The sequence below is a fragment of the Aspergillus brunneoviolaceus genome (genome assembly GCF_003184695.1).
Source record: "Aspergillus brunneoviolaceus CBS 621.78 unplaced genomic scaffold BO95scaffold_7, whole genome shotgun sequence".
In the NCBI taxonomy this organism is placed as follows: domain Eukaryota; kingdom Fungi; phylum Ascomycota; class Eurotiomycetes; order Eurotiales; family Aspergillaceae; genus Aspergillus; species Aspergillus brunneoviolaceus.
Window position 1 is genome coordinate 337,036 of NW_020290737.1, and position 26,247 is coordinate 363,282.

Below are 26,247 nucleotides of genomic sequence, written 5' to 3' on the forward strand. Positions count from 1 at the left end.
CCCAAAACGGTCACTTCCTTACTTGGTTACCGTCAACAACCACCGCTATGCTTATGTCAGCCCAGGATACCTTAACTTAGTTAGAAGGTTGCTGCAGTTTGTCTCGTTTGTCTGGTTTGTCTGCCTTCCCAGCCCATGTGACATCACTCAGCGCGTCTTCCCGCTAGCACTTCATTTCTCTTCCACCCCGAAATCTCACGATCCGCCGATAAATAATGATACTCCCAGCCAGCAGAATGATCACCAGAACGATGCGATTCTGCTTCTGAATTACATCAATGCATTCTTGCTTTTGGCGGGTGTGGGCAGGGGCTGAACTATACGCAGGCGGGGGACGCGCCGAGCGACACGAAACTGCCCGCTCCGGAACGCGAAACCACGTGATCGGTGCGGGCGCTTCGCTCCGCCATTTCGCTCGGTCATTTGAGGCTGGAGGTCGCAATGGATAGAGGCCGACGAACACGCCTGTTGGTTGTGGCTACAAAGCGCAAAGGGTTCTCCGTGGGGTTGCTCATACAAGACCGAACACCATTTCAGAGATCTTGTCGAAGACGCCGTATAAAGAGGCAGGAGAATGGAGAAGAAGGATTGAGGGGTGGGGGAGGAATAGCCTTTGCGATCGAGATCGGAGCCAGCGCATAGTAGGAATGAATGATAGATAGATGGTAGAACAATGAAGGCAGCGTCAATGACTTGAATAAACCCATGTTTCTCGCTGGTTTTACAAGTTTTGTCTTCTCTGTCTCTGGGAGTTCAGTTTTGCTTCGGCCTTGTTCTCTGGTTCCCGTTTACACCCGTGCAAATGCCAACGTCGCCAGGAAGCCACGGTGGGACGCGGATCCGGCGCTGCCTATCATGATACGGGAGGGAGGATCAAGTGGTGGAGGGGAATCAATCCTTGTCTGCTCAATCGCCGATCGCGACTGTAGGAATCGGTCTTACAGAGTACAAGGGTTGCGCCTTTTCACACAGGTGACAGAATTGAGGTGAAAGTATCCACATAAATAAGCTCCTGTTGATTCAACCTAGAACAAACGGAGGGAAGGTCGAAGAAGAAGAGGACGACGAAGAAGCAGCAGGGAAAGGGAACAGCTGACGTTTTGAGGTATTGCGAGCGACCCGAAGCGGACTATTGAATGAGCGCAAAGTTTCGGTGTGGGCAAAGGACAACAACAACAATAGTCGGCGTTGCAGGACGAAAGTCACTCAATCCTTTCTTTATTCGGAGTTTATTGATTGACTCAATGAGACAACCAGAGAGGAGCCCCGCCGAGCGACCCCCCCCCAATTTTCTTTCCATCCGAGAAACACTACAACAACCAACTAAATATCTACAGCAATCATTTGATTCTTCGGTCTCTTACCACCTGTTATCTCCCCTATTTCCTCCTAATCATCTGCAATTAGAAATTCGAGAAGAAAAGTCCTCCTGGATGGTGTCTATGTGACCTATAATCATAACCTTACTTGTCAGGGTGTGGGCTGCTGCACAGCACTGCACCTGCTCCAAATTCCTTCCCCCCCCCCCACTCATCCGGCTAACCACATCGTTGCGCCGGTTGGTGGTGGCTCGGAGTTGCTCGTCTCTGTGTCTGATTTTGCGCTTTACATTCATGCTTTCTTAGCCGCTTCAGATTTCTCCTTCCCCAATGCGATTCCCCAAGGTTCTCCGAATCATGAGTAATGACTAATGAAGGCAAATGTATAAATCGACCTTGCGAAGCCACCGTGAATCGAAAGAGAAGGGAGTAAGTACCTTTGGGGAGGATGACGGAACTGATAGAGAAAATGCGATGTCGCACCGGGACCTGCAAACTGACTGGGAAACGAATGGTCACTGGATGGAAAGAGAGACGACCGGATAGACACGCTCTACCCGCGGATAGAACGCATTTACATACATACAGTTATTTAGTAGTGAAGGAACGTTAGGATCCTGGAGAGGGGAGGGGAGGGGATGGGGGAAAAGGTCGATGGATGACTTGTGCCTACCCGACGGTTGGTGAAAGACAATCCCTCGTCCGTTCATCCATTCATTCATTCATCCATCCATCCATCCAACCTTACGTAGTCCATGCTGGTCGATGGAGGGAGGGAGGGGTAAAGAAAGGACAAGCCTGGACAGGCGCAGATCATGAAACGAGGCAACAATTGGGCGTGATCGCTGGTCGGTGCTGTTGGCCTGGAGCCAAAGCCAATAATGCCCCCATCATCTCCATCTTTGTCCCTCTCTGTTACCCCATTCCCTTTCGTTCATTCCACCGGTTCCATCAATCAGTTCAATCCACATGCTTGTAGTTGACAGACTGGGGTAGAAAACGATGAAGATGAAGAAGGGAACGATGGTCGCATCGCTCGCTGCCACCCCAGGATCTGTGGCCATGAATCGAGAGCTCCGGGCGGGAATTTCAGCCCTGCATGTCTGAGTAAAACCCGTTTCCCAGTGGGAGAAGCGAAAACAACGAGGAACAATCCGGATCGCATTGGCGCAATGGGCGACGGGGCTGATCGCATTGTGTGGATTTTGCGATAGAATCTCCTTCTCTTCGCCCAGTTTGCGCCTGTCGGATTTATCGTGTGGCTTTGAACATCAATCATGAGCAAAAGAACGAAGTCTGGCGGTGACTTCGAACCGGATCATTTTCTCTGGGGATCGCAGCTGGACCATGTCTGGTGGTGACCGGGATGTGATTCGGGGGTGTCATTCGACGTGGCCGCGCTGAGGATGTGCCAGCCAACCCGACGCCACTCCGCTTTCTTTCCCTCGAATTGTTTCTACCTCTCCGTTTGTGTCGTGCGACGAAGAGTGGTATTTATCAAATTCGAGTAGGAGCTAGTCACTACACACAGATTATCTACGTAATTAAGATATATGCGAAAATTCTCGTGCCACTCTCGACATGCTTATGCCCAAAGACGGAGATCTGCGGAAGGTGGAGGTGGAGGAGGAAGTCGCTGTCAGTTTGCGCCAGACCGGGCTGATGGCTCAACCACCCGAATACCTTTCGCACGCTCTGGCCCATCTTCTGTTTGTCTACAGTTCAGAACAAGACCGTTATTCTAGAGATGCAGGAATTGCGACTCATGGCGAAGGAGATTGAAGACCGCCTGGGACGTCCGACGGTCGCAAGAGAGCAGTCGATGTTCCCCGTAAACGCCGCCGTATCCGGGCCGTAGACGGAATGCGATCTGGGACTTTTGCGATGCAATAGACCAACGCGCATTTCACAATGTGGAAAAAGTAGAAGATAAATAGACTCAATTAAGTGATATAATGACCTTGAGATCGTTTGTGAGTCGGCGATAATAAGAATCTATGGAAAAGGGGGGGGGAAGAAGAGACGTATGTGGTCACCGACCCCAGTACGTAGCTTGCTGAAGTGGTGTGGGTGAAACCACTTCTGGGTTGTCTTTCAGTCGGCTTCTCCCTCTTGTCTCTCTCTCTCCTCTTCCTCCCTCCTCAACCCTCTTTCGACAACTCAACCTTCGACTTCGTTCGCCCATCGCCCCTCCGCCCCTCATCCTTCCTCGATCTTTGGGTGCAGTATCTATCTGGTAGGTTCTTCTGGATCGTTTTATTCTCTTTATTTGTGTTCGCGGCTTGCAGCATGGGGTGCTGGTCCGCTCTGTTCTCCTGACTCGCTTCGGCTCTGCGTGATGCCACCGCTGACATACCCAAGCGCTTGGTAGAACGACTCACCTCGCCCACGGCCCGACCCCCGACTCCCTCCTCTCATCGCCATCGCTATCCTTCCTTCTTCATCCTGTCGGATCTGGTACATGGGTGCGACTCTGGATAATTCAATTTGACCTGTCATCGGTGTGTCATTAATCCTCTTCCTCCTCTTCCGACCGATTCGGGTCGTTTCTTCCCTGCTTCTTCCTCAATGCCCACACCCATCTCTCCTCCCCCCCCTCCTCCCTCCTCAAGTATGCAATCCATCAGGACTCAACAGGCCTTGGAATACCATCGGCTTCCTGCCATCTTCTCTCTCACTGAAGACCTTCCAATTATCTGAGATCATCTGGAACACAATGTGCTGACATTCATACTGGTTTTCCTTTCAGCATCGATCGGTTTTTTCTCGCCTTTCCCGTCGCTCTCGGCTGTTGCGACTTGGGGTGTCCTCATCCCATCCACCACAACTCGGGGTCATCGATCCTGTCAATATAATCAATCGCGGGTGATCCATCTTTTAACCAGCCTCTCCCGGGTTTACTGTTGTGGTAGGTTTGGATGGACTTTGCCCATACCCTCATATTCCCGTTTCTGCCTTTTCCCTCTTCCAACATCCGCCCACCCCCAGTCCTCCTATTCCCTTCCCATCCGGATCGATCTCATCCACCCCCAAACAAGAGCAGCCGGTTGATACGATCATCGATGTAGTAGCAGTGTGGTAGCACCCGCTTTTGGACCTTCTCCATCATGCAGGCTGTCTCGTACGAACAGCATGCGGCTCCTGGGGCGTCGCCTGCCTATAGCGATTATCGCTCGCCTCAGGAGCCTTCCCCCCGGAGCTCTGTTCCCAAGAACGTCGCCTTCGAGCTGCTACTCGATGAGAACTCTAAGGTGCGGGCTCGCATACCTATGCGAGTCCAGATTTATCCCCATGATACCACGGATTCCATTGTGACCACGGTCAAGAACTTTTATGGGATTTACGATACCACTGCTAGCGGGGTCAGCTTTGAGGATGAACAGGGTATCACCCTTATTGCCAGGTATGAGAATCTCCGAAATAACATGACGGTGTACGTGCGAGTCATCCCCGTGCAAGCCTATACTGAAGGCTACGGGGACCGCTTCTATGGACACCTGCCCATGGACGCTCGCAAGCGCCCCAGTCTGGGAGAACCTTTCCAGATGGCGCCGGCAATGCAGGCGGCGCACATGTTGGAGCATGGGCAGCCCCCATCTCGGCCAGCCTCCCGGCTCGCTCGGAAGCGCAGCATGTCGCCGTCCGGGCGCAGCCGTCGCAGCGCATCGCAGCACAAACAGTCCTCGCGCGGGGGCAACAAGAGCAGAGGCTCCAGCACGCATGGCAGTTTTATGGAGGATGGAGGCTACAGCGACAGTGAGGGTGGCTATGGATCTGTCTCGGGCGCCAGGAAGCCTCGTAGTGAGCAGTTGGGTAGCTCAGATATCAGCATGGAGAACATCCTTCAAGATGGTCGCAGGAAGCGGCCCAAGTTTGAAAGCTCGGTAAGGGATACCATCAGACGTAGCCTCAATGCTTGGACAGTTGCTGATCATTGATTCCACATCCATATAGGAATTGCCGCTGTTCGCCCCCCCTCAGGTGCCCCTCACAACCTCCACCTCCTCCATCTCCCCTCAGCGCCGGTCGATCGGCCAAGAAGGAGCCGTCTCACCTTTTGCCCGCCCCACTCAGCGACCCTATAACTCCCAACAACAACAGCAACAACCCCTTCTTCCTTCTCCTCAGAGCTATGGACACAATGACCAAGCGTATAGCCTTCATCAGGGCCAGAATTCTGTCTATGCTACGCCGATGGTTCCTGATCACGGACATCGCCTGCGCGACCGGGCCGCAACCCAATCATCGGGGCAGTACAGCAACAACTCGGCTGGTCGCAACACGGCCCACGGGGTCCTCCCTACGCCCGACCCAACCATCGCGAGCTGCATTTCCGATGAGGATGTGGCCATGCAGCTGATTCGTCTGGGCGATGCGTCAAACTTCTCGCATGGTCGCACATCTGCATCCACCCTGGATGATGCCTTCAGCGGCGCTGCGGATGCTGCCTCCTCGACTGGCGCCACCAGCGATGGTGACGAGTACAGCGAGGATGACGATGACGACGATGATGATCTGCCCTTACGAACCAAGCAGAGGCTGGACTCCAGCCCAATGTTGCCCCCGGGTGCCATGAAGCGCACCCACAAGCGACTGGACGACATTCTGCCAAGCTTTGACAGTTCCGATGGCAGTTACGACGGCTACGATGATGAGTATCACCAGGAGGATGGACAGCATGATCACACCATCAAGAATGAGATGGACGATGATTCCCTTTATCACGAGTCGGCCCCCAAGTCTAAGAAGGTCAAGGTCCGCGCTGGTAGCACGACCTCGACCAAGGCCCGTGGGTCCAAGTCGGCACCGCGCCCGAGCAAGACAGCCAAGGCGACCACCAGTGGTGCCGTGCGCAAGGCTAAACCGACTCCCACAGTGGTCACACAGAAAGCAGCGGTGTCGCCGGTCCTAGCTAGCCCAGCGCCCGTACGCAAGAGCTCGACCTCGTCCGTGACCCTTCAACATCAGCACCCTCACCCACTCGCTGCCGATGAAGAGGACCTGTCCACTAAGCCGCGTTGCCAGCGATGCCGCAAGAGCAAGAAGGGCTGTGATCGGCAACGTCCTTGCGGCCGATGCAAGGATGCTGGGATTGGCCTTGATGGCTGCATCAGCGAAGACGAAGGGAACGGTCGCAAAGGCCGCTACGGTCGTCACATGGGGGTTCCCGTGAAGAAGACCGTTGATTCTCCTCCCAACGGCGCCGAGACTCAAACGCTGGTGGCTACTGCCGCCCCTATGCCTTCTTTGTCATTGTCGTCGTCTTCGTCATCGGCTGCTATCGCCGACAAGAACAAGAAACGCAAGCGCTAGACCTATCCTGTATCCGGCATGAGGATGACGGTCCTGTTGCTTTTTCTATCTCAGATACACATTTGCACCTGCACCTGTTTGTCCGAATATCGACTTATGAGCTGTGCCTGGATGGCTGCATTTCCGCAAACATATTTTACCTTTTACCTTTCAACATAGACGAGTGGAATTATCTGTGTATCGCATCTTTCCCCTCCTTTCATAACCTTGACCCTGTACCGTTGGCCTTCCATCCTGAAGTCTCCTGTCCCTTTTGTGCGCCGTACCTCGCACTTCTACCCCGGTAGGAGTGGGTGACTCTGCGACCGCTCGGACGGCTCCTTCGGGTGCGTCGCTCATTCCAACCTCAACCTTCCACCCACCACCTACATTACACCCACGCTCCCTCCGACTGTCGACCTCACCACCTCGCATCAACTCGACGAGCTCCGAGCTTTTGTCACGGTCCCTCACATCGTCATGCTTGTCCCATTACACTCTGCATTCCATTCAATAGTTCTAGCGATTGAACTGAGCGAGTTGATTGTGCTTATTGTGTCGTGTTCTTTTGGCGTTATCTGCAGCTGAATTTGATGCGGCCCTGTGGGGTGCCTGGTCGCCTTCCACCACTCATTACCGTGCGATGATTGTGCCAATGTATCTGGATTGATTGGTTTTGTTGTTTTGAATGGCTGAGTCATTATTCGACTGATCTGGTGGAGACGGAACAATAACTGTCTGGTCTAGGGTGATCGAATAAGAAATATATGTTTCAGATGAGGATCTATACAGATACAGTAGACCTAACCAGGACTTGACTCAGTGGCATTCAATGTTTCGCGATCAAATTAATAGCATATGCAGTCTATTGATGACAGGTTAACTTCTCATTTAGCTTAGAGTATAATGTTTAGTTCCTTTATTCACCAAGAACAAAGGAAATTACTTGGAAGGTGGGATGAGCGTGCTGAGTGCTGACTAAGCCCCTGACAGATGCCGGCCAGTCGGGTCGCGGGTCGGGCCAGACCATACTCGATCGAGGCTAGCGGATACAAATTTCCGCCGCCCCGCACTTTTCCCGGGCTAGACGCGCGCTTCCTTCCCGAATTTTCTGCCCGCCGTGGCCGCCGAGAGGCCGACGGACCGGGAAAAAAAGTTTCGGGAGGTTAGCCACTGCACTTCGCAATCTCACGCATCCTTCTACCTCCTACGACGACATACCCAGTTCTCTTTCCCTGGACTTTGTAAGAACAGGCTTTATACCAATTGAGACCTACCCTGACCTACGATCACCGGACGCATCTCCACAACCTTCCCACGCTACGATAACACACTTTCCATTTTCACATTCGCCTCCCCCCCCCCCGAAAAATGCCACCCAAAGCTCCTCCCCGCCGCGGAGGAGCAGCAGCAGCAGGAACCCGCCGCACGACCGCCGCCGCCGCCTCCGCCGCTGAACCCAACAATGCTCCCACCACCGAATCTACGACTACGACTGCTGCTTCTGCTGCTGCTGCTGCTGCCGGCCCCAAACCCCCGGTGCAGCGCCTCCAAACCCTGAAAAAACGCACCCCGCCGTCGGGCAGCATCGCGCGGCCGTCGCCGACCCCCGCGCCCGGCGGCCCCCCGGGGAGCAGTGAACCCGCCAAGCCGACCCTGAAGTACAAGCCGCGGGCGGTGAACCGACGCAGCAAGGAGGAGCGCGAGGCAATCGAGAAGCTCGAGGCGCAGCGGAACCGCGAGCGGTTGAAGGAGGCCGCTGCCATTCAGCGGGGGCGCGGCGGTGGACAGCATGGCGGAGGGAGAGGCGGGCGCGGGGGCATGCGCGGTGGGATGATGGGGCCCGGGGGAGGGCCATTGGGGTCTGGGATGGGTGGTGGTGGAGCGCGACGCGGGCGCGGTGGAGCGCTGGGTGGTGGGTTTGATTCCCGGTCCCGGAGTCGCAGTGTGATGGATCTCGGGGCGACGCAGGTCGGGGAGGGTGGGGAGGGGTATGTGAGTTCGGATGAGAGCGATGGCGAGGTCCGGGTGAGTATTGATCGGATTAATTTGGGGAGTGATGATGAAGATGAAGTGGACCATAAGGATCGGAAGGTGAAGTTGGAGGGCCGCGGGGGCATTGGGGTCGGGGGGTTGAGGCCCCTCCGGTTGGAGAGGCATGAGCATGAGGAGCGCGTGGTTAGTGTTAATATGGAGTCTAGTACGACGGGGGCTGCGGAGGTCAAGAAGAAGGAGGCCGAGGCGGAGAAGGCGGAGAAGAAAAAGAAGAAAAAGGCGGAGGATGATGATGCTTTGTTTGTCGCGCAGGATGATGATGGTGGGGAGGATGTCGAGGAGGTTGTGGATGAGGAGGATCAGATCGTCAAGGAGGAGCCTACGGATGAGGAGGATCAGGTCATGACTGACGTGCCGCGTGTGGATGAGGGCGCTACGAACGTCGATGACGGCTTGCTCCCCGTGCAGAAGGTCAAGGTGCGCCGGAAGTTGAGCCCGTCTAAGTCGGTCTCGGAGTCTGCCGTCCCCAGCCCTGAGCCGGAGGTGGTCATCGATCCCAAGAGTTTGCTACGCACCAAGGAGGATATCGAGGAATACGAGAGGCATGAGCAGGATCTGGAGATCGTGAAGACCCTCTTCCAGAAGGAGCCCCGGCCTGAAGCTCCGGAGGCGTTGGTGGGTGCCGCGGAGGGTGCCGCGGAAGGAGAGGACAAGGAGAAAGAGAAGGACAAAGAAGGCGACGAGGAGGATCCCACAGAAGAGGAGGACAAGCTGGCTGGACAGCTGTTCCTCATGCAATTCCCTCCGTTGACTCCCAACCTGGTGCTGCCTGGTACTGAGACTACGGACTCTCACCCCACCACCACTACCGAGACCCCAGCCACCGAACAGCCGGTCAAGCGCGAAGACGAGATGGAGATCGTTGACGGCGACGAGGATGCGACGGCCGCGCAGGGCTCTGCCAAGGTCGTCACTGCTGCGGATCCTGGCCTATTGGCTGGCCGAGTCGGCAAGTTGAACGTCCACGCATCGGGTCGGGTGACGATGGACTGGGGTGGTATCAGCTTCGAATTGGATCGCGCGACGGCGGTGGACTTTTCCCAGGAAGCCCTGATCGTCTCCACACCGCCGAACGCGGGCGACGAGGAGTTCCCGGATGATGAGAAGAAGGTCTGGGCGATGGGCCAGCTCAGCGGCAAGTTCACGGTGACGCCGGACTGGGAGAAGATGCTATGAGTTTTGAGGCTGGGAGCTAGTTGATCGAATGATAGATATCAAGTTCAATGAATGAATGAATGAACCAATTGCATTGAACCTGACTTTTTTTTTTTTTTTTTCTTTTTCTTTGGGAATACGTCACCTTCGGATATGCAGGGTAGGTAGGGAAGGGTGGTTGGTAAGTTACCTAGTAGTAGGACTCTAGTAAGAGTGAGTGTGAGGGTAGGAGGGGCTGTAATGACGCCATACAAGAGTGCAGGTGGTGGTTTGAAGTTGTTGCACCGTACAACCAAACAACAACCAAGGCTGACCACTGGACTAGCCCCTCTACGTCGTCGGCTGATGATCCCCATTATGACATCCATCAGCTTCCCCCGGTAGTTTGGCCGCTAGAGTTGATCATCTACCGATGTGGTAGTAAAAATAGTATGTAGCTGTTCGCATAAAGTTTGGAAGAACAGTACTCAGAACAGTACTCAATAGGTTAATCATCAGCCTGCAGTCAAACACAAACCGCTGGTGGTGTCAAAAGTCTCAGCTTAATCTAACCGTCGAGATGAAATGTCTCACATCAGGGTTTGGATCCCGCGGGTTGCGGGTTCCACGTTTAGGTGACTAAGTTACTCATTACTGATTGTTTACTGATTGTTACAGGGAAAGAGAAGAAAGTGACCGACCCTTGGGCTCTCCAGCTCCACTTGGCTGTAAAACCCTGACAAGGCTTCTAAGCTTTCCGTAGCACGAGACATTCGATCAACTGGTCGATCGACAAGCAACTAACCCCAAGGAAGGGCAATTCAGCCCGTGCGGGCACGGCTCAGAGTTGGGAACCAATAGAACCCACGATAATGCCGTCAATCCGCCCCAAGAGTGGAGCAGTGCCTTGTCGCTTAACCCAAAGAGGGCAGGTGAACTGGGACTAATTTCCACTAATTTGGCACTACTTTTGCAGCAGGGTCAGGGCCATTAGCCTACTAGGTAGCCTGTCACTGGCACTGCTGGAGACTGGAGTGGTCTGGGCCGTTAGTTACCCCCGTTAGGTACGGTACACGATACACGGTACACGGTACATGGTACATGGTACACCCCCTGGGTTTGATTATTATTATTTATCTTATTATTATTATTATTCCGCCCGTTCGCTCCAACTAACTCAATCAACTCCCTCCCATTCTTCCCTCTCCTCCTCCTCCTCGCTCCTATTCCTTCTTCCCCTCCCCCATACTTCTCCTCCTCCTCCTCCTCTTCGTTTCCCCTCCTCCTTCTGTCCGTCTGCTTTGGGTCTTCATTACTTGCGTGTCGAAATCGACTTACTCTCGCTGGGGCGGAATTGAGTTTGAGTTTGTTTTTTGCTGCCTGTCGTTCCCGTGGCTGAGTCCGTTCCTCGTTCCCGCCCAGTTTCAGGAGATTTGTCAAACCATTCTTTTTTTCTTCTTCCTCCTGCTTCCCGCCCTCTCGCTTCGACCCTTCCGAAGTGTGCGACAATCGCGCTGTCGGGACCAGCTTCTATCCGACTTGGCTGCTTACTGTGGTGGTTGCTGGATTATTCTAGTGCGACACCTCTCAACCGTGGCCGTGGTGGTGGATTCCCTTCGCTGCACGAGTGAGATTGCGCACGTTCGGGGCCTGGTGGAGGCAGCCTTGCGCATCGGAGTCAATCTAATCTAAACCCGCGACAATCTCGACGCACAACCATAATCTCGTCTTATATATACACACGAAGCTCATCCCCGATCGCTTTTCTGTCGCTTTGAAGCCTGTCGCATATTCCGAGTTCACCATGAGGCCCTCGACAATCGTTCTCTGTCTCGTTCCGACGATAGCTATCGCCGCCGAAGCCGACCGGGCGCCGTCTCCCACCCCCTCCCTACCCAATACCACCCCGCCTGCTCCGTTACCAGAGATTCAAATCCGGCCCGACCACCAAGAAAACGTGCTGGAAATCCACCCAGAGATCCGTCAATGGCAAGAGCGGGGGATTCAGACGGACGAGGACCGCGCCATCGACAGCGGACTGGGGACGCTGGCCGCCTCCGCGCGGGACACCAAGGCCCTGCGCGCTCGCAGTGAGGGCACTCTCGGACAGACGCCGTGGATCGGAATGGCCATTGGATTGACCTGTACAGCGCTGGCGGCCGTCATGCTGGGCTGAAGGATCGATACCGTGGCCGCACCTGTTACCTTTGCATACGGAGTTTCATAATTCTCGATTTTACCTTTTTGACGACATTGACCGGCAACCGCATTGGAATCGTTGGTCGCAATTTTCCCACCTTGCTACGAGCGCATCGCATACCTTGGGTCCAAACCTCTGGCCCCTGCATCTGATCTGATCTGCAGTGGACTGGTCACTTAATACCATGTGGATACCGGATACGTTCCCTGCAGGTTTCTGTTTTATACCTTTTTCTTCTTCCGTCTTCTTTGCATGCATACCCAAGCCACCATGTATAGACTGGGCAAATTTTCTTTTTCTTTTGATGCTTGATTGTATGTGTATATGATACCTTGGATCTGGGGTCGAGCCGACAGGTGGCTCGCTGATCTTTTCTTGTTCTATTCTCATGATGTATCTACCACCATTATTTATGAACAATTCTTTTTTTTTGATTTTCTGACAGTAGTATCTCCGAATTTGTCAGATTGTCAGACTGTCGAAAGTCGCCGCGAGCGATGGACAAAATCTCCCAATGCGCGTGTCATGTGAGCCAAGGTGTGTGGTGTGTTCCTTTGTCCGTTGCCCGAGACCAGGAGACCAGTTTTGGGAATATGAATCTCTGCTTGGCCTCGTCAGTGTCCGTCGCCATGAAACAAAGGAATTCCGTCCCATGCGCATCGGACCTCGTGTTCTGGTGCTGACAACGCCCCAGCAGCCGTTCCCCACAGCACAGTACAGTACTTATTGCTACCACAGCCCCGGGAGGATTCTCACATGCATGAGAGGGTTGCGCCGTGTGTTATATCTCCTGTCTTCACACTGCATTAACTTCTGCGTGTTACTGTTTCTGCCAAGTGAAGTGATTACTTGGCCGCGACAGTATCCAAGCCTGTCTAAGGGCTGGATACTAGCTACAAACCTGATTGCATCCCACCTAGACTGTTCACACAACCCATCCGATATCACCAAGCCCACCCCAACAACAAACAGCCCACCTTAACTGTTAACATCTTCTCCACGAACCCTTAACCAAGGACCTCTCACCTAAACCATCACAAGTAAGTCTTCCGCCTCCCCTTCCCCTTCCACCCCCTCCTCACTCAACACCCCCCTTCAACAACCCAACCCAACCCAACCCTAAAAATGCTAACCCCGGCCCTACCCATCCAGAAAAATCATGGCCAGATCCTACGCCAACATCCCCCCCTACACGCCGATGAAATCCCTCGGCCACGAACTCGGCATCCTCTTCGGGTTCCTGGTGGCCTGCTTCGTCGTGATGGCCGTGTACGTCCACTTCTGGAACGGTGAGTTTTCCCCAACCCCAATCTACCTCAAAATAACTAACCAAAAGCCTCAGCCGCCGAACGCCGCGAAGCCCACCGCGACAAACTCCGCCACCAGATGCTGGACACCCGGCGCGTGGACCCGCGCCTGCACCAGCGCCTGCACCCGGACTACCGGCCCATGGGCACCTCGACCACCATCACGGCCGGGTCGACGACCGTCCTCGGGGGCGGGAGCAGTGTCGCGGGTGGCTATGGTGGTGGTGGTGGTGGTGGTGGTGGCGCAGGCGCAGGTACATCAACCCCGACGACGGTCACGGCCACGGCATCTGGCTCGGCGATCGGGATCGAGAAGATCATTGAGAAGCGCGCGGAGTTGGCGGGATTGCACCATCACCAGCACCAGCAGATACCTTCACAGGCTGAGGAGGAGATCGGGGTGGCGGTTACGACGCTGAGTGAGGGATACGATGGGAAGGGCGAGGGGAAAGAGAAGTGGCCGGGGAGGAAAGTGTCTTCTGCCTTTGGGTTGGGGTTGGGATTGGGGATGGGGAAACGGCATCTGAGTTTGAGGTCGCATCCGGTTGGCGGGGATTCGGGGGATTCTGGGGCTGGAAGTGAGGTGAAGAGGGCGGGGAGTATGGGAGTGGGAGTGGGAGTGGGAGGGTCTTCCCCGGTGGCTCCGTCCGCGGTGGGGGGGCGGACGGGCAGTAGTAGTGGGCAGCGGGGGAATGAGGCCGGCGGCGGCGGCGGCGGGGTGGAGATGGAGGTTATTGGGTGGAAGGGGGGGCATTGATCTCGGACTGGATATCGGTGCGCGAGGGGAGGCGTTGATGTTTCGTGGTTTAGTTCATAGTTGCAGAATACTAGGAAGGACTTGATGATAGTTCATGAAGCTCATATGCATTCATTCTCTTTCTCATACCTCATTTATCTATGCCCATGCCACAATGACAATGCTACCTTACCCCGCAGAAATCCACCGCCCCCCCACAAATGACCCAGTTGACTAACTTACCACCCACCGACAGCAAAAAAATCTACTTCCCAATCGCCACAAACAACCGATCCCCAATATCCCCCAACCCCGGAACGATCATCCCGCGCTCGTCGCACTGCGCGTCCACCGCCCCCGTCCACACCTCCACCCCGTCCGCCCACGTCCCTGCCGCCCGGCGGATCCCGGCCTCCGAGCCCAACACGCTCAGCATCACGACGCGCCGCACCCCCCATTCCCGCAGCAGCTGGATGGCCGCCTCGGCCGTGGCGCCCGTCGCGATGATCGGGTCCAGCAGGATGGCCGTCTCGGCGGCGGCCGGGTTGGCGCTGCCGGCGGCCTTGTGGAAGGGCAGGTTGTTGTAGTACTCGACCGGTTGCAGGGTGAGGCGCTCGCGGAAGAGGCCCAGGTGGTAGATGGGGATGCTGGTGGGGAGGAGGGAGTTTATGGCTGTTTTTCTTTTTGTTAGCATGGTTTAGATTTGGGGGGGGGGGGGAGAGGGGAGATAAGGATTCGCCGGGGTGGGCCCAAGATAAGAGGGGCTGATAGATTAGAGGCTGATAAGGAAGGATATGCGATGGGGTTTTCGGGGGTTTGGGGCCGGGGCCGGGGCTGCACGTACCGTCGGTCATGCCTAGTCCTGAGCGGAGGATGGGCACCAAGGCGATGTTGGAGGGGTCGAGGGTCGTGGTTGGGTATTCGATGCCCAGTGGGGTTTTGTCCTGTTGTTGGCGGTTAGCTTTTGGTAACGGTGGTGGTGGACGACAAGCATACCGTTCCATCTTGCTTCGTTTTCCAGCCAGATGCAAAGGCTTCCACGCCCAGAATGGTGGCGATCTCGTGGACGAGATCGCGGGTTTGACGAGTGGAGGTGGAGGAGGAGCGCAGTTGCGAGAGTTTGGCCTGCAGGAGGGGGTGGGAGGAGACGTGGACGTTGGAGGGGAGGCTCATGGTGGTTGAGTTAGTTTATAGGTAGATGTTGGAAGTTGGGCTGAGATACAGAGACGGAGGAGGCGGGAGGGGTTTTATAGCTTGGGGGTAGCTGGGAGTAGCTGGGAGTAGCTCAGGTAGCAGTGCGTTGGTAGAAGAAGAAGAAGAGAAGAGTGGAAATGAAATGATGCAGTTGGGAATGAGGGGTAAAACAAACAAGGCAGCAGAAAGTCACCTGCGCCGCTCCTGGTCCGCTGATCCTCAGGCATTCTTCCTTTCCTCATTCACTCTGCCATTGATTGCATTCACTGTATCGTCTATCGTCTATCGCCTATCGTTCCTTCAGGTGAGGATATCTCCGGAGTCCGCACTGATAAGTTGTTTATCATGATCTCTCTCTGGTTAATCGTTATCTTAAATCCCCAGGTATACCCCGTCGATCTCGCCCAGCGAACCAGAATCCAGCCTGTGCTCCACCGACCCCACCTCCATAGTCTTCTGTCTTCTGTCTCTCCGGACTTCTCTCCGCTCCGAATTTCCTGTCGCAAACCGAACGCCGAGATGGCATCACAACCACAACCACAACCACAACCACAACAACCAAAGCAATGATGATACCTGACAGTGCCCTCACTGAAGCCAGCGCCACCCCTCCCACAACCGCCCATGCCCCCCAACAAGGTCGCGCAAAGCCCACCGAAGACACACCTACACAACCCCCGGCACGCCCCATCCCCATTCCACCACCTTCACAACCCTCACCACCCCCATTTATCTGACCCTTCTTCTCCATCTTCGGCATCCTCGTACAACTAGGCCTACCATCCCTAACTCTTTACCCCTGGGCCCCAAGACGCCGTCGTCTTCGCCCCGCTCGGCTGCGGGACGCGCTACTACGTACCTCTCCCGATGGCGGAATGCGTGAGTGCCTGCGTTCCCCGCTGGCGACGTTCGTGTTGGGGTTTTTTGGGATTTTTTGTGGTTATTGACTGGTCCTTGAGCCTGTCTGTTCTTGAACGCCCCCCCCCCTAGTCAAAGTGTACATATGATTGAGAAGGAGTTATGGGCATAAATATAGTCATAGTGTTTAATCATGCAGATGACCAAGGTGTAGGACAGGTTTATCATACTACAACCACCGAACTACTACAACTACCGAGCTGTAATCCCCGCCAAATACTTATATTTTGTGTGCAAATTACTTATTGTACAGAACAAACTACAACCAATTAAGCATGTGCAACAGTGCGGAAAGAATCAACATCGAAAAAGAAAAAAGAATATTCAGATCGCAACATGCGAATAGGACAAACCCAAAGCAGCAGAACGATAGAGCGAAAAAACAATCAACAGGCGGGGACGCGTTAATCACATGAACAGCACGCAAGCTCACATTAAGATGGCATCAACAAGTAGGGGAGAACAAGTGTATGTCAACGAAGGACTAAGAGAGAAGAAGAGAAAAGAAGTATATAACGGACAGAAGGTATCGAAAAAGCAGTCAAAGACAACATGTCTCGGACCCCAAAGAAAGAAAACCAAACACGCTCATGCGCAAGAATCGAACGGACAGCACTAAGAATTAAGGGTGTAGACGAGCAGATAGAAAGCAGACAAAAAAACAACAACTCCACCGAGTGCGAGGGAAGAACACACAGGACCAGCCGGGTGTCGAGATGTTGCCTGGGAAAAATCAACCCATCAAAACAAGAAAATGACCACACCGGACTCCCGTGAGCTCTTGCAAAACCAATAGAAATATGAACCATAACGCATGATAGGGGAAAGAAAAGTAAAAGTAATGAAAAGGAGCCGGGGAACGCCAGCAAGGAATCATTATGCGGCGGTTGAGTTCGTCACCGGAAATCACATCTTGCCGCCCAGACTTGCGCATCCGTTCCCGACCCTAAACCGAAATCCAGTGTCCCAAATATGATGTTGAATGAATGTAGAGAAGTGTATGTGTTTCACGCAACCGGGGTCACCTTGGCCGTGGCATGTGCAGCATTAGTATGCCGTTCCCACACTGGCCAACGTCTTGGGAGGCATTGCATGAATAGGCTGGTCTTTGGCAACGCGCAACGAATCCTCGTAGCCGATCAAGGCTTGCGAATGGAGTTTGAATGACTCGCCCATGAGCTTGGTAATGCTGTTCGAAAGTTAGTAACTTGAACTGTCAATCGAAACCAGAATTGAATGACTTACCCCCATACTACCACACCGTCTAGGATATTACCCCATACACGGGCCACGGTAGAGCTGAGTTTACCAAAAGCATCGACGGCGTCATCGTCAAACAGATTCCGCACCTTGTTGTAGATGGCAATTTCCGCCTCGGTCGCTGGCTCTTCGTCATGTTCCAGGCGATAGAGCCAGAGACTGAGGATCACCATCAAATCCAAGCCACACAGTGGGTGCTCGACGCTCCAGTTCGTGGCAGACGTCTGCGCCACCCAGTTAATACCTTGAACGGCCGCTATTTCGATGCACTCGAAGCACGATTGTATGACCTTGTTCATCTCTTGAGACCGCTTGACCTTCTCGCGGGCCACCGTCATGGCAGCAGCCACTTCGTACGAAGAGTGGTAGCGCAGAGCCTCCTGGATCGACTTGAGATCCACTTCCAGGCGAGCGCGAGTGTTTCGGTAGACCGCCATCGAGTTGAAGATCAGAGGGTGGCCCTTCTGAGGGGTGCTGAGGGGCACCACCATCGTCTCCGGCTCGCAGACTTCAAGAGAGCTTTCCCAGGTTTCCAAAGCGAGGCGAAGCTTGTACTCGGTAACCACGTCCTGCAGAGCCTCGAAACTGCGCTTGTGGTTCCACACTTGGAGAAACAGAGCGTTGATGAGAACGCGTGTGGCGAATGCACTGTATCGGGTCTGCTCGCCTTGGAAAAGACAATCGTGGGCTTCTCGAACGGTCAAGGTGGAAGCATTGGCCAGGCTCCGGCGCCAAGCGTCGTCGTCGGTCACATCGAGGTTCCACAAAGACTCGGAAGAAGGGAGCTCAAGATTGTCAAACTCGTCGAAGCTCATCGCTGGGGTGTGATTGAAAGTCAAGGTGAGCATGCCAAAGAAGATGTAGACTGCGAAATAGGTACGGCGGCAAGACTCATCCTCAATCCAATCCTCTCTGGAAGGGATACCCTCACGACCCTCAGTGCGAAGCTTCAGTTGATAGCGATTTCCAGCAACCATCTATAATCGATCAGTACAAGCAACTAAACCTCTGGACTAACAGAGAACTCACATTGGCCAAAAGACTCTTGATGGAGCAAGTCCACTCCAGTCCCTTTGGGTCGCCGCTCCAACTCTCGAAGATCATGTTGAGAAGGGTACTCTGCATCGCCCACAGCGGACATTTTCTTGAGTCAAAGTTTTCCTTGTGTTGCAGGAATTGGTTGACCAGCATCTTGGACCCCACATGAAGCATAAACGCGTCCTTCCTCTCAAAAGTATACAAAGCACCGATAGAGAGAACCGCGAGAAGCAGAGGCGCCGAGACTTCAGCGGGCTGGAAGGACTCCTGGTGCAGGAAGGGAAGATGAGGGTGATACAGGTTGAAATACGTCGACAGGTACTTGTTGAGTGCAGATGTGGGGGGCAGCTGGAATGAGTCGGGCAGTACACCAAGCGAGTCGGCATCCTCTAGGCGGTCCATGATCATGTTCCGCTCCGTTTCGCTGGCGATTTGAGGAGCCTTGGGCAGTGTCAAGGCCTGGCTGGGACCAGGGGATCTACGGTAGTTCACAGGGCTGACAGGACCCGTCATCGAAGGATACGGGGACAAAGCATTCGGCGTCGAGGTTCCCGACATGGGGAGCGAGTTGACCAGAGAGTGGAGCGAGGGAGCCAAACCATCGCCTACGGGACCGTGCCGATCCATCACTGACGGGAGTGGATGCGAATCGGCTCCACCATCGTGGGACGCGAAGGGCGACCCCATCGAGTGCTTTGTATCAGCCGGCGAGACAAGGGTGTCCCAGGGCATTTGCGGGAGTGTCGCGTTTCCAGACAGATACCCGACCGAAGGCTCTAATAACGAACCGCGTCCGGGGGAAAATGAGCGATCGGAATCAGCACGATCGTTGGATTGACCAGTCGCAGCGGCTGCAGCCTTGTGTTGGAAATCTGTCATCAACATGGCTGCAGTTTCAAGATCGACCATACCATCACTGCTTGCCTCGATCTGTTCGAGCGTAGTAGGATCGACTGTGACTGAGGGTTTGCTGGCGGGGCCGGAGGTGGGGGAAGTCTTTCGCACACCTGCGCCACCGCGTCGCCTGCCCTCGGACACTAGTGGAATGCCACCATCTTTGGCATGGACAGTACGATCATGTCGAAGAAGAAGGTCTCGACGCACGAAGGTGCTCCGACATTTTAAGCACTTGAAGGGTCTCTCTTTGGTATCTGTGGGTCAAAACCAGAATTAGCCTCACACCGCCACTAGGATCAGCGCAGCCAACTCATCACAAGAATTTTCAACCAGAAATTGTGTAGACTACTTACGCGATCGTTCGTGTCTGCTGCGGTGTTCACTTCGGCTGAAGGCGCGATTGCAAAATTGGCATTTGTATTTCTTCTCTGGGACGGACGTCTTTTTGACGGGTGCGGAGGCCGCCGGGTTGGGTGCGCTGGGAGCCATGGGTGAAGAGGCGGGCGGCGAAACCAAGGGCACGGAGGCTGGATCTCAATGGAACAGGTTCGACTGCGAAGATTGCGCTATCGTTCCTTTCGTGATTTCACACCGATTCTGAAGACGGGTAGACGACAAGGATTCGGTTTGTTGTCTGGTCATTCCTTGTGTGGGGGTATCTTGAAGAAGAGCGTAGGTTGAACTCGAAGGGATGAGGGGAAGGGTTGAAGTTATCCAGCCACAGGCGGATTAGGAGAGGGGAATCGTGAAAGTGGCGTGGACGGCCAGGATGGCGAAAATCGGCTGTGAAAAGAGGAAAGAGAAAGACCCAGAAGAAGTAACGGAAGAGAAAGCGAGCAAGATGTTGAATAATGACCCAGTAGGAGGGGAGGGAAGAGGGGAAAGGGAAGGGAAAAGAAGAGGAGGAGGGGAGGGGAGGGGGAGGAAAGACGTTAAGAGAGAAGGAGGAGAAAAGAGGGAGGAAGACAGAAGAAGAAAAGAAGAGGAAGAAAAGAATGGGTAAGAGGGACGAGGGACGGAGGGAGGGAGGGGGAAGATTGAATGGTGAATGGATGAGGAGAAAGTAGAGTGCGGTGCGAATTTGCGGGAGGGAGAGAGACACAGAGACAGACAGACAGACAGAGGGAGAGTCTGGGTCGAAGGAAGGGAAGGGGAGGGAGGGGAGGGGAGGGGAGGGGGGAAGTGCGAGCAAGTCGCGACAGGACGTGGGCACAAGCTGATGATGGGGGAAGGAAGATTTGGGCGATCGCTGGATCGCGACAAGTGAGGCGGTCGTGGCCAGCAGTCGGTGTTGGCAGTTGATTTGGGCGACGAGCAGCGCAGGAGAACCACAACAACAGGGAAGTGGGAGGCGGAAAAGAGGGGCTTCGTTTCCCGGCGGGACTGACGGAGGGGGTTGCAAAATCAAGCGATTTGAGCGGTCTTCCGGCACAGGCACGCACTGCATTCCTCTATTGCCACTTTTTCAATTATTTAGTGAGTTAAGTTAGTTCCTTTGGATTTCTGACTAACCCGCGTCACCGCACTATCCCCAATCCCGCTTAGGACACGTCCTTTGCTCTAAAGTTCCTAGAGTTCCTTGACCCATAATTTCTGGTCTTTCTGGTCTTTCTCCCCCCAATTACCGAAGCCAGAGTCACAGACTGGACGGTGGATGGATACTTTCAAGTGGACTCTCCCTCTTCCCAAACCCACATGGACACTTTCCAACCCGTCAACCCGGTTCAGCCGGGGGGTCCTGCTTGTCCTTTCGTCTGGCTGAATCGACCGTTTGTTAGTTTAGTCCGATGTGAGGGAGCATTCATCTATATCCACTCTTCAATTTCCCTCTCCGCACTACACGCTACGCTACGCTACACACAGCCAGTATGAGTGAAAAGCAAAAAAAAAATCCTAAAAAAAAAACGCACACCAGGCAAAGAAAAAGAACCTGTCAACATCCGTTAAAATTGATCCGAGTTTTTTTGGGTTGTTTCTTTTGTTCTGGCATGGGAGAACTTGACTCCCTATATGCATAACATCGGGCAGCATTTTACATGTTTCTTCTCTCCCCTGATCATAATATGTAGATGATCATGGATGTCGGTTCTTTAGATCTGGAATTGATCCAGAGTCTCCAGCCAGAGCCTATGCGATAGTGATTAGATTGTTGTCTATACCTACATAATGTAGTAGCTCCTAGCACCCTATCCCTGTTTTGATTAGTGACGGAACCTCCGTTCAGCGGCAGTCACCTGCGACCTAACCCTAGAAGGTAGCCTAAGGAGGACTCGCAGCAACCACTAGCTGACTGAGAGTCTGAGGGAGCCTCTGGATCCTCTGGATCCTCTGTGCATTTCTCGATTGCATTGGTTGGTTCTCCGTCTTCGACCCGGGGTCTCTTTTCTGTGACGATGAATTCATTATTGTTATTGTGGGGTTCGGCTTGGTATGAGAGAGCAGCTTCAAAGCGGTATGGTATGTAACTCTGTTGGGTGGGTGGGTGCTGCAGCAGCAGCAAGCAAGTGAAGAACAAGAATATTCGAGTTGTCTAAGTAACGTCAGTTGGGGCAAGTAAGGTCTAGGGCACTACCAAGTGATTATTATCGAAGTCATCGCATCCCTATCTCTATTCTTTAGTACTCAGCTATCGCCCGCCCCTCCTTCTATCTCCCCTCCACCCCCCCCCCCCCCCCTATCTGACAGCCCACCACGGCCACAATTTGGGTGGTACGTACTCCAGCCCGGTCGGTGACTGCGGGGCCGTTCACCACAAGAGTCAGATTGTAATCCATTATCTATTGATTGATCTTTGAAAGGGTACTTTGCAAGTAAAGTACAGTACTTTACTGTAGTAGTGACTAACTTATGGTGGGAATGGATACAGCGCCCATCTTAATCAATTTGAATACAATTCCAATTGCTGTATCTTTGATCATTGCGTGCGAAAGCTCCACAGTGAGAGAGGGGAGGACGCGAAAATACTCGAGCTACAGCAAAGCTGAAGAAGGTTAGACCAGCCAGCCTCTCCGTCTCTCCGTCCTTCCGTCTCTCTTCTTTCTCGGTGGTTGTCTTTTCTCTCTGTGTGTGAGAGAGAGTGTGTGTGTGCTGCGATAATCATCAATCAAATCACACGCACCTGGCCCCTCTCTCTCCCTCCCTCTTTCCCTTTTGTCTCTTTTATTTCGCTTTTTATTTAATTTTATTTATTTTCTTTTTCCTTTTTCAGATTTTATTTTTTTTTCCCACTTGTTCTTCTTTCGTCTCGCCCCTCGTCAGCCCCCCCTTGCCCCTCCAACAAGGATGCCACCGACGCTTGAATGCCACGGAGGAACAGTGCCGACATGATTCGTGTGTTCTCTCCCTTCATTTCCACCTGGGATTCTTTTCCCACACAGGCTAAGCGGACTGACTGCTTGGACCGAACGGGCGTCCATTATTATGTTGCTCAGTAAGAATCCAGCATGATTCAAGGTTGAGAATCGATATATCGATCATCCTGGTTCCTCCTGCATTGTCATTCTCATTTGATTTTTGGTTTTTCTGTTTGGTGAGTTTGATTCATCGAGGTTCCTTCCATTCCCCCTCCTTTCTGAGCAGCATGACGGAGAAACAATGGAACCCGCCACTCCCAGCTACCCCTCCTGTCCCTCTTGAGGTTGGATCCCCCCTCCTTCTGTTCCCATCTGAGTTCCCCTCTTGACTGATATGTCCCTCTCGTCCCTCTCACCCCTCCTTGGAAACCCTACTTACCCCTCCGAAAGCACCAAATCAGTAATACATCTACACTCCGTCCCCGAGTGTTCGGAGTTCCCCTGTAGGATGACGGCAATAATCGACACTCCGTCGAGTCCGGAACACGGATTTCGGATTTGAGCATTAGCAACGGCATCTAAGATTTCTGTGTCTGACTCTCTTGTGAATTTGATCCATATGCGCACCAATTGGAAGTGACTCCTACAGAGTTGAACTAGTCAGGTGGATCTTAGACAGGACCGAGGAGCGGCCGTTGTTCCAGACCTTCTCCATCTCCATCACCATGACGAGGGATCCTGCTGCTGCTGCTGCTGTTAATCTTAGTCTCAACCGTGTTCTATGGATATCTGGACAGTCATCGCATCGCAACCATGTAGGGATAAAGGTATATGGGAAATCTCTCGACTCCTTGTGCCAAGTCATTCATCCTGAACAGTCTCCTCATTCAAAGCATACTTAGCTAGCTTTTCGAACTACGAAAAAAAGAACAAAAAACAAAAAAAAGGAATGCAAAGAAACTCAACAACAGCTACCCGTCACCACGCAGCAATAGGAGAATTTTGCTGACGATGTGATGCCTCTCAGCCTGACAGATCACCACCCGCTCCATCGGGAGTCAGTGTATCCACATCTAACTCGAGTATTCATTCAGAAGATTAATGGGCTGTGAAGTGCATTCGGCGCATTCGATGTTGCCCCGACCAGAAAAGGAAGTGCATTGACTGTGCGAAAGGCTATTCAGCCCGCCTACATCGTACGGTTCTCCTTTACTTATCCTGCGAGGATGTTTTTTTCTCACAATTTTTGCCTCCCCTCCTCCCGCCGTCTCAGCTTAAGGTCAGCTGGATCAGCATTGCGCGCAGTGCCATCCGCAGAAGGAAGACTCAGGTACGCGACAGGACGACTCAACTTTCTTCTTTTCGGGTCGTCGTCGTTCGCCACAGCGATTGGCTTTGTTGTTCTTACGTAGTACTCGGTTTCAGATATGCCCAGTGTGGCTGCTCCAGTATGTGTCTTGTGTGGTGTGTTCGCGCATGGAGGGCACCACGATACCCCTCCCTTCAACCTGGGCATACTGTACAGTAAGTACATACACATCAGGAAAGCAACGAAGAAATTCGGCGCGACCCAGCTGGCCCTTATTTGGAACTGCATGACTGCATCATCATCATCATCATCATCATCATCATCACACCAAACACTATTGTTTCTGTTTTTGGCAATTCTGCATCCAAGCCAGAGATGCATCGACCTAGCATCGCCCGCCGACCTAGTCTGGTCCCATCTGCAGCCGTGGCATGGGCGAACAGGGCCTTCGTTTTATGGGTTTGTACCGAGTGAGTTTAGTGAGTAGTTTAGTCTCGGAGCGACAGTTTCCTTAGTGGCAGGGCAATCATCATCGAGGTCATCATCCATGGCTGCCTGTAAGTTCCCCCCCCCAAGCAAGTCCGCCGTCGCGCCTAACCAGCCTCACTCGGAGACGCGCCCTTGTTCCGCGTCAGTCAGTCGCTTTGGTCCACATTGGATGAAAGAGAAGCTATACATCATCATCTTCAGCAGCATCACCTCCTCCTCCTCTTCCTTAAGGTCAGATGATGATCGTGGATGACTCTCCAGGTTCTGGCTCTTATCCTCCAATCTTATCAATGCCCAGTTTTCCGTTCGCGCTTGGTTTGTTGCTTCTTCTCCATCTTTCCTTGCACGTCGGATCATGGTTCAAGTCATGCCATACCAGGACGAGTTCAAGGCCCTTCCCTCCTCTCGCCAGCAGGAAGGACTGGGATAATTGATTCCAGTCTTCATCTCAATTATTCTCACCACGACGAGAGATTCCCGTAAAATCCCGGTATGTGGGGCGTCTCTTATGGACCCCGACGCGGGCTGAGTTACTAGGGGAACACACTCACACATGACCATCAAAAGTGGGAACAACCCACTGGGAAGTACAAAAGTACCCCGCGAAAGAACTAGGCTATCCACCGGCAGTCTATTGATTATTGAAGAGAGGCATTGTATCTAGTATTCATCGGGTCGGTTCAACTTCAATCTATCCAGATCCAAGACAACCGCACCACATGCAGGAATCAGGAAGTACATATTGTCTAAGCTGTGGATCATTCTTCGCAGTGCTGGAACATGTGTCCATTACGGAGTACACGTACTACTTATCCATCTTCCTACATGGAGGGTGGTTCTGCTTCTGGTTCTGGTCCTGCCTGCACAACATCGTCGAACGGACGGGACGGGGCGACTTGCTCGATGTTATTTCACCCCTCTTATCGACACCCCGTGATTGTTGACAGACAGCCCTACTTAGACGCAGGGCCCAGGACGGCCCAACCGATCAGTACCATGCCTTAATGCAGCATCCAGACTAGCAGTTGGCGATAAATAGTCCCTCGGAAAGTCGGACTGCGTGTGTTGCCTCGCTCACCGCTTTGTATAGCTAATTATTGCCAGGAGCTGCTGGGCTGCGACTGCAGCAATAATAAGAGCGGTGAGTGACCGACCAGACCGACCAGACCGTCAGACCGTCTATTCCGTCAGACCTCTACAATCGTACAGTCTACACCACTCGGCCAATTCTTACACGTCCAGCCGCCTGGATTTTCTCACTGGGAGAAGAGGGGAAAGAACTCCGAGGGGACCCAAATCCTGACCAACATCCCGTTTTTCCGATCCACTTTCCGGTCCATGCAGCGGTCCGACCCAGTCAACTGTGTGTGTTGATGGACTGGTACTTTGTGCTGACTGCTTGCGAGGGCATCAACTGGCCTCGTCTACGAGGACGAAGAAAAGAATCGATTTGAGATAGATAGATAACACGCCAGTCAGAGATACTCAGCAGACTTTGATCTTCATGATCGAAGCAAGCACTCCAACTCCACTGCGGAAATCGGGAATTACGGCCCACGGTCCCGGCCTCCTGGATTGGCGCACGGGTTGAAGGGAGGGGGGGGAAGAGGGCCTTTCTTTTCCTATTCGAAAGAAACTTCCGTACATACCGATCCCGCTCTTTTCCTCTCCTTCCATGATCCATCATATTTCACGGTCGATTCGGGATCCAAACCTCGACTTTTTTTTTCTATTGAGGGGCTTATTTCTCCGAGAGAGGGTGAGGGAGAGGGGGGCATGCTGCTTATCTATCATTCTTTGTTGTTA

At 53.4% G+C, this 26,247-nt stretch overlaps 10 protein-coding genes across 10 annotated transcripts; 6 read left to right on the plus strand and 4 right to left on the minus strand.

Moving 5' to 3' along the window:
* Window positions 1-3,478: 3,478 nt before the first annotated feature.
* On the minus strand, window positions 3,479-4,152 carry BO95DRAFT_439035 (uncharacterized protein). Its single transcript, XM_025585648.1, has 2 exons — window positions 4,069-4,152; window positions 3,479-3,820 (listed from the first exon to the last, which is right to left on the minus strand). The coding sequence occupies exon 2, from the start codon at window positions 3,816-3,818 to the stop codon at window positions 3,585-3,587; it is 234 nt and encodes a 77-aa protein (XP_025446352.1). The 5' UTR covers window positions 3,819-3,820; window positions 4,069-4,152; the 3' UTR covers window positions 3,479-3,584.
* BO95DRAFT_245934 (putative C6 finger domain protein) lies at window positions 4,087-6,707 on the plus strand. The gene is made up of 3 exons (XM_025581391.1): window positions 4,087-4,227; window positions 4,388-5,203; window positions 5,274-6,707. Exons 2-3 carry the CDS (start codon window positions 4,427-4,429, stop codon window positions 6,630-6,632), a joined length of 2,136 nt encoding a protein of 711 aa, XP_025446353.1. The 5' UTR covers window positions 4,087-4,227; window positions 4,388-4,426; the 3' UTR covers window positions 6,633-6,707.
* A 1,906-nt stretch (window positions 6,708-8,613) lies between these two features.
* On the plus strand, window positions 8,614-9,906 carry BO95DRAFT_439038 (putative DNA-directed RNA polymerase III RPC4). Its single transcript, XM_025585649.1, has one exon. The coding sequence runs from the start codon at window positions 8,802-8,804 to the stop codon at window positions 9,840-9,842; it is 1,041 nt and encodes a 346-aa protein (XP_025446354.1). The 5' UTR covers window positions 8,614-8,801; the 3' UTR covers window positions 9,843-9,906.
* A 1,475-nt stretch (window positions 9,907-11,381) lies between these two features.
* BO95DRAFT_246063 (uncharacterized protein) lies at window positions 11,382-12,245 on the plus strand. The gene has a single exon (XM_025581392.1). The coding sequence runs from the start codon at window positions 11,605-11,607 to the stop codon at window positions 11,974-11,976; it is 372 nt and encodes a 123-aa protein (XP_025446355.1). The 5' UTR covers window positions 11,382-11,604; the 3' UTR covers window positions 11,977-12,245.
* BO95DRAFT_246135 (uncharacterized protein) lies at window positions 12,241-13,122 on the plus strand. The gene has a single exon (XM_025581394.1). It carries the CDS (start codon window positions 12,515-12,517, stop codon window positions 12,980-12,982), a length of 468 nt encoding a protein of 155 aa, XP_025446356.1. The 5' UTR covers window positions 12,241-12,514; the 3' UTR covers window positions 12,983-13,122.
* On the plus strand, window positions 12,930-14,148 carry BO95DRAFT_246067 (uncharacterized protein). Its single transcript, XM_025581393.1, has 3 exons — window positions 12,930-13,040; window positions 13,153-13,289; window positions 13,343-14,148. The coding sequence occupies exons 2-3, from the start codon at window positions 13,160-13,162 to the stop codon at window positions 14,062-14,064; spliced, it is 852 nt and encodes a 283-aa protein (XP_025446357.1). The 5' UTR covers window positions 12,930-13,040; window positions 13,153-13,159; the 3' UTR covers window positions 14,065-14,148.
* A 5-nt stretch (window positions 14,149-14,153) lies between these two features.
* BO95DRAFT_439041 (uracil phosphoribosyltransferase) lies at window positions 14,154-15,367 on the minus strand. The gene is made up of 3 exons (XM_025585650.1): window positions 15,040-15,367; window positions 14,888-14,987; window positions 14,154-14,715 (listed from the first exon to the last, which is right to left on the minus strand). The coding sequence occupies exons 1-3, from the start codon at window positions 15,214-15,216 to the stop codon at window positions 14,309-14,311; spliced, it is 684 nt and encodes a 227-aa protein (XP_025446358.1). The 5' UTR covers window positions 15,217-15,367; the 3' UTR covers window positions 14,154-14,308.
* A 156-nt stretch (window positions 15,368-15,523) lies between these two features.
* BO95DRAFT_439042 (uncharacterized protein) lies at window positions 15,524-16,265 on the plus strand. Its single transcript, XM_025585651.1, has one exon. The coding sequence runs from the start codon at window positions 15,804-15,806 to the stop codon at window positions 15,972-15,974; it is 171 nt and encodes a 56-aa protein (XP_025446359.1). The 5' UTR covers window positions 15,524-15,803; the 3' UTR covers window positions 15,975-16,265.
* An 818-nt stretch (window positions 16,266-17,083) lies between these two features.
* Window positions 17,084-19,839, minus strand: BO95DRAFT_505013 (C2H2-type zinc finger protein; the record flags this gene model as incomplete). The annotated part of the gene is made up of 5 exons (XM_025591147.1): window positions 17,084-17,344; window positions 17,401-18,392; window positions 18,445-19,304; window positions 19,365-19,604; window positions 19,704-19,839. The coding sequence occupies 5 exons, from the start codon at window positions 19,837-19,839 to the stop codon at window positions 17,203-17,205; spliced, it is 2,370 nt and encodes a 789-aa protein (XP_025446360.1). The 3' UTR covers window positions 17,084-17,202.
* A 3,434-nt stretch (window positions 19,840-23,273) lies between these two features.
* BO95DRAFT_439048 (uncharacterized protein) lies at window positions 23,274-23,796 on the minus strand. Its single transcript, XM_025585652.1, has one exon. It carries the CDS (start codon window positions 23,506-23,508, stop codon window positions 23,287-23,289), a length of 222 nt encoding a protein of 73 aa, XP_025446361.1. The 5' UTR covers window positions 23,509-23,796; the 3' UTR covers window positions 23,274-23,286.
* Between the last annotated feature and the right edge of the window lie 2,451 nt (window positions 23,797-26,247).